The sequence below is a fragment of the Acyrthosiphon pisum genome, unplaced genomic scaffold (genome assembly GCF_005508785.2).
Source record: "Acyrthosiphon pisum isolate AL4f unplaced genomic scaffold, pea_aphid_22Mar2018_4r6ur Scaffold_21584;HRSCAF=24322, whole genome shotgun sequence".
NCBI lineage: Eukaryota > Metazoa > Arthropoda > Insecta > Hemiptera > Aphididae > Acyrthosiphon > Acyrthosiphon pisum.
In genome coordinates this window covers 3,273-10,424 of record NW_021771067.1, presented here as the reverse complement: position 1 = coordinate 10,424, position 7,152 = coordinate 3,273, and the positions used below count along the sequence as shown (strand labels likewise).

At 29.2% G+C, this 7,152-nt stretch overlaps 1 protein-coding gene across 1 annotated transcript in view; it reads left to right on the top strand.

The window, feature by feature from the left end:
• LOC115034937 (transcription factor Adf-1-like) overlaps positions 1-6,135 on the top strand; it is a 12,897-nt gene extending 6,762 nt beyond the window's left edge. The window contains exon 2 of the mRNA XM_029492495.1: positions 5,184-6,135. Within this exon, the coding sequence (XP_029348355.1) occupies positions 5,184-5,692 (509 nt within the window). The 3' untranslated portion in view covers positions 5,693-6,135. The remainder of the gene's footprint in view (positions 1-5,183) is intronic.
• The last annotated feature ends 1,017 nt before the right edge of the window (positions 6,136-7,152 follow it).

Genomic DNA, 7,152 nt, shown 5'->3' with positions numbered 1-7,152 from the left:
CCAAAAATAGATGTGCTAATTAGTCAAACGTCAATACCAACATGAAATAATAACGGAAATACGCTTACGTTCACCGGAACTCATTTTAACAACTGGCGTATACCTGATAAACACTGAGATAGCGACTGTTGCCAAAACATTTTAGATAGCGACTGTTATCGTTTTTTCGATTAGTGCGTTATCTATTATTGTTATCCTACATCTGATACCATCAGTCGATTCGGCGCGAAATTTTGAATAAGACAGTGTTGCTAACTCAATTTGACCAAAATGTGAGATATCTGGTGTTGCATCTTAAGTGACGATTTATGTATCTACTTAGTTACAGGTATATCTGTTATATAAAAGTTCTATGGTCAGAAAAAAAATGTAGTCTGTTATCACTAATACGTTTTAAAACTGATAACCTATATTTTAAAATTTAAAAATATTAATTTGTAATTAATATAATTTTTATTTCAGATGAATTTTTGATTGAAAATAACATGGAATCTATTTCTAATGATTCTATAGTACATAGTAATAATGACTATGCAGAGACAGTACCTATAGAAAATGTTCCACAAACTAGCCTTGACCCAGAAGAAATAAACGGTCTATTGAGGGAATTAGATACAGAGAAAACAATAATTGATCATCTTCAATTAGAAAACATTGAAATGGAATTTTTAACTGATGTACATATTGTTGATAATGAACCAAAACCAGTTACTGTATCAATACGTTGTAGTGCGCACGCATTACAATTATGCATTGAAGATGGATTAAAAACTCGGAATTCAAGTTTAATTATTTCCAAAGCTCGTTTGGTAATTAGATTTCAATACATAATTTTTGTTTACAGAGTAATGTAGGTACATTATAATGAATAGGTACTATTCTTTTAAATTAATTTATTGTCTATCTGTGCTTGTCATCATTCTATAAATTGTGAGATTGGTGAACTATGTAGGAAAATAAGTTATATACATAGGTAGGTACCTACCTATAATGTAATACAATAAAAATATGTCATAAAATTATAAAATATAAAATATTTAAAAGTATCCAAAGTACATTTTAGTTGTTATATTTTAATAGGTAGGTACATTAACAATTTGAATTTGAAAAAAGGTTGATGAGAACTTGAATAATATACTCCTACATTGTGTACTTACCTAGTAATGTAGTATTAAGTATTAACTATTATGTATAATTTTTCTTCTTATTTTGCTCATGATTTAGGCAGTTAAAAAACTCAGAACTCCTACAGTAGCTGGGATATTAAAAAAAATGAAACAAAAAAGAGCCATTATTGATGTAGAAACACGCTGGTGTAGTAAATTTGACATGCTGAAACGCCTTTTAGATTTAAAATCCACATGTGTTGATTTATCTGATACTTTTAAGGAACTAAAGCTTTCTGAAAATGAGTGGTCATCAATTGAAAAAATGGTACATTTTAATTTTCTCTTTAATTAAAATCCTTAGAAAATGAATACATAATTTTTAATGTTTATATTATTGTTGATATTATATGTAAAATTGTAAAGTAATATATTTAAATGTTACTATAGCTTCAAGCATTATCACCTGCCAAAACAGCTACTATTGAGCTACAGAAAGAAACATTAACCTTAGGAGATTTTTTTGGTGTATGGTTAAAGTGTTATACTTATACTAAATTAGTGGATTCAGGACTTGCTAATAATATTATTATAGCAATGGATACCAGAGGATCAGTATTGAAAAATAATTCTGTGTTTTTAGCAGGTATTTAAATCTTTTATCTATTACTTTTTGATTCTTATTATACAATTATTGTTGTAACTTGAAATGTAGGTATAATTTTTTTAATTTTATATTTATTAGCAATTTATTTGGATCCAAGATTCCAATGGTCTCTTTCTCAAACTGACAAATGTGCGGCTACATTATTATTGAAAGATATTTGGACAATAATGATGTGGTTAGAAACTGGAATTGAAAGTAATATTTCAGTTCCTCCTGTTGAAAGAGATATTATTGATGATTCCTTAAATGATGATTTGGAGCAGTACATTAGATCACAGAGTTTAGCTTCAGACACTTTAGATTTAAGTTATTCATTTCAAAATTCAAATTCGATGTCTGACATAAGACGTATAATAGATGATTTTGATAATGTTCCTAGACTTCATCACTCAACAAATATTATAGAGTATTGGAGTAGTTTTATAAATAGTAAACCAGAATTGCATAAATTGGCAATGGTGGTATTGGCAGTACCTGCAACACAAGTATGTTTTATTAACTTTAAAAAGTTTAGTTTAATTTTGAATTAGTTATAAACAATTTTTTTATGGTAGGTATCCGTTGAACGTGCATTTTCGGGTTTAAAATTTATTTTATCTGATTTAAGAAGTTCATTAAAAACAGACATGTTAGAAAACATTTTGATGATAAGAAACAATCATACATTTAAGTAATAAACGTATACCTATGTTGTGTTACTAAGTTACTTACAGCTTACACATAGGCACCTCTTACTAATTCAGTCATATTACAGTTACTTACTGTACAATACAAATGTACCTATTATATTTATAAAATATACAGTAAGTATTATACGTAATAAAATAAAGTTGTCTTCATTACTTAAAATAAAGTGTATTTCCTATAGTGAAGTTTCATTATTTTAAAATTTATTACTTTAGATCAGTGGCATAAGTGATGTGTTATATTTTAATACCAGTTATAAGTATAACATATCTATAAGAAGTAGGAACCTAATAACTAATAAATATAAAATAATATAGTATTTAAATACCCTTGATTGAGCTCCAGCTCTGGTAAGTAGATAATGTAGGTATTTGTTTGGTTTAACACTTAATACCTATGTTTAAAATAGTAAACAGATAGAGTAGGTATTTGGAAACTTATAAAATGTATGTTACGAATTAATTTCCCATTGCCTTAGTTCTTGTAGTTTCTTAGAAAAATGTAACTACTGTAGATACATTAATACGAGTTTAGTCTAAAACAAATGTTGCGAATTTGTGTTAAAAATATATATTTAATTATACATAACATAATAAGTTATTGCATTAATATTTTTTTTTTTTTTTTGTGGGGGGAGGGGGGGGGTCATCAAAAGCTATGTTTTTTTCCAGATTACTAAACACCCGTATTAACCAATATTAACCCAAATAATAGTGGTTTTGAAAACCCGAATGTTTGTTTAAACTTTTTATTCGGGTGTTTGAACACCCGAATATATCCAGCACCCGAAACCCGAATAAATTATTCGGGTGCTAAGCCCTGCCAACAACATTGGACTTGTTTTTTTGGATAATATTTTAATTCCACATATTACTAAAAATAATAATTAAAGCGTATTGGCAATACTACAATGAAAATATTAAATAAGATAAAATATTATAGATATAATATTCAATTTTACATAATAACCTACTGAATTTATATTAAAAAATAATCTACGAACGCATTTCTTATGTCTTTGGCTCTTTGAAGAGCATTTGCGCCTCTCGCTCGTTGAACCATTGTTTCATTTTCCCAAGTATTTTCTGTGCCAAGCATAATGTTGCAGTAATCTAAATCACTATTTCCATCTTTTTCCCTGATAATATTATGTAATATACACATACATTTTATAATGATAATAGCTTTCTTTGAGCTGACTTCTATGTCTTTTCCAAGTAGTCTCCATTTAGCCCGAAGTATACCAAAAGTGCACTCAATGCATTTGCGTGCTCTCGATAAATGATCGTTAAAATTTTCTGTAGCTGCATTTAAACCTCGAGAAGGAAATGGACGCATTAAGTATGGCTTTAACGGATATGCTTCGTCGCCAATTAACACATGAGGAACTTTAATATTTGTCCCCGGCAAATTTTTTTCTGGAGGCATATTAAATTTATCGTTGTCTATCAAATAAAATAATTCTGAAGATGCAAAAGTTCCACCATCACTCTGTTTTCCTCTTGCGCCAACTTCAATTTTTAACATTTTTTTATCAGCATCAGCAACTCCTTGCAAAACCAAAGAAAAATATTTAAAATAGTTGAAGTGACTTGATCCAGAATGGGAAGGACATTTAATTCGGCAATGTTTTCCGTCTATTGACCCAACGCAATTTGGAAATCCCCAACGTTTATAATAATCAATAGCCACTTTTTCCAGGTGTTCTTTTGTTGGTACTGGCATAAATTCATTAACAAGTTCTTCCCATATAGCTTGACAAGTCTCATGAATAATTTTAGCTATTGTGCAAGCACCCATTCGCATCGAAAAAGCCAAGTTTCGAAATGAAAGACCCGTTGATAAATATCTATATAAAAACATAAATTGATACGTTATAATATCTAAATAATAAATATTTTTTTTAAAGTAACGAGTTAATTTATTTAAAAGTCACGTTACTTATAGCCCAGTCAAATTAGATTATCTTTATATAATTTTATTTTCAAAATATTACAATAATTTCTAATCTATTGATAGCCATTTGAAATATTTGATTTTTAAATTTTTTTTTTAAATGTTGAAAAAAAATTCCGCATCGATAAAATACTTGAGAATTTAATAGAAGACTCAACCCGAGTTGTTCAGTTTTCTTACTGTCACTCAAAAATTGTTAAAAAACATAGGCACAATTTTTTTTATAAGCGTTTGAAGTGCAAATATTTACAAAATTCGTCAAAATCATGATGAATATTTGCTAACTATTTTGTAGTTAAAAATGTATACCTACAAATTTTACTATAAAAAGCTAAGAATTTAAATTTAACACTAGGTTGTCCATAAGTTAAGCTTAATTGTAAGAAAATTTGAGGATTATTCCATAAAAAAATTTTACGAGTGTTTACATTTTCGCGTAAAATAACGATTTACTATCGTCTATCAAACGAATTTTAACACGCACATTATACTGACCTACTCTATAACTGAGGTCCACCCCACCCCTACTGTATACTTTTAGTACATAGTTCTAAAATAAGTGTATCGTTTAATGTAGGTATTTTACTCAGTCTTGTTTACAATTTTACAATTTACCTAGGTATAAGTAAATAATGAAAATATGTTTTTACAGTGATTTTAAGGACTTAAAATTAAAATTTCAAAAATCAGGCTTCTAACCTCTCCTCTACAATTTTGTTAATAGGTGTTTTTATGATAAAACCTCTCAGTAACTCATTATTTTTTAGGACATGATGCAAAAGATAAATGGAAAAATTTAAAGGATAAGTTCAGGAAAGAATTGCAAAAAATACCAATAAGTCGTTCGGGTGAAGGTGGTAGCGAATACAGAAGCAAATGGCCATTTTTTAATTCGATGATGTTTGTTAAAGACACTATAATACCAAGCAGTATGTCCGGAAACTTAGGCATTGAAGAAAATTCTCAAAAATCATTTTCTGGAGCTTCAGATAATGAAAGTTTTATAGAAATAGTGGATACGCCATTAACTGCTGACGCTGAGGCTTTATCACCCTCCACGTCTATTTCTCAAACCACTTCTACTTCAAATTATTATACCAAACACTCAATAAATCCAAATATTAAAAAAAGACGTATTGAAAGAGACAATACTCAAAAAATAATAGAACTTGAAGAACAAAAAATTGCCATTTTACAAAAAGCACAAGATAGTGAAAAAAAACCTGAAAATCCAGACGCTCAATTTCTATTAAGTCTTTTGCCTTATTTCAATTGATGCAAGCACTAGAAAAACTGGAACTTAGAAGTGAAATACAAAATGCTGTGCTCAACGTTTATAGAAGAAAAAGCTATTCATCTAATAGTTATGCATGTAATCCAGAAGTATCACTCATACAAACCACATCATCTCAGCAACCAGTCCAAAGACAAATTTATCGGCCATATAATAATGAAGAAAATGTATCTTTAGAAACAAGTGAGCAAACCCAATGGAATGTGCCGAACATGAACACAACCGTAGGTGTTGACATACCGAGTGGAAATATGCCATTAGATACTAATCAACAATTGTTTAATGTTAATAACACACTACATAAACATTTTAAATAAAACTAGCAACACATATTATATCATATTTAGTGCCCATTATGGCATTATGAAACAAAAGACTGTTTTTTTTTATTGTTATTAGCAATAAATGGTATATAATGTTATAAGTTACTTTTTAAAATGTATTTATAAGTTAAGAAGTTATGAGTCATAACTATTTATAAAGGTTGAATTATAATAATAACACATTTGTGGTGTTACATTGGATCCTTGTTTTATTATTTAAATATTTACTTACCTTATAGTTACGTATAATCTTTCAGCAGGTGATATTGGTTTTTTGAAGTTTGTGGTTTTCTTTTTAATACGATGACTGATTTTACATAAAATAAAATCATACGTTTCAACTGACATTCGTAAGTACTCGAAAAATCTCTCTGGTGATTTCCTTAAGTCATTATACAAATGATGATACTCTCCATACATTTTTCTTCGGCGATTTATGGGATGAACAGCAACCCTTTTTTTTTTAAGTAACTTTTTACGTAAAAATGGATTATCCAAGATTAACGAGAGACGTTCTACTGTGAGGAACGACATTTTTTCGTAATAACACGCAAAATAATACGGTAATAACACGCACAGAACAGTCAAAATACAACTATGTACTGAAAACAAATTTATAAAAATATAGCATGTCGCTGATGAAAATAACGCGCCTCAATGTACACACGTTGCCGCTGGTCGCTCACCAAGCGTCACCACCAGCGACGCCGCCGCTTAACGCTCGCCGCTCGCCGCTCGCCAATGTACACCTAACCTAAAGCTCATAGGTAGTATGCAAACTAAATTAAATCTATAAAGTATATAAAAAAAATAATAATATATATTTGATATTAATAGCCTACACAATTATTCAATATTTTATTTATAATTTAACAACTAGTAATATATTATGTTTCATATTTTTAGGAGTGGACCTATATGAGAACCAGGAAGATGTGATCAGGAGCAGGTGCAGGATCAGGGGCAGGGGCATGGCATGGAAACGAAGAAAGTATGATAAATTGAATTAAGCTGTACCTATAGGATTTTTTTTTTCAAATTATTTATTTTTCAGTCCTTGAAATATACGTAATTTTTATAGCAAGAGTAAGCAATGTTACTGCACTTTCTTGCAAGCAT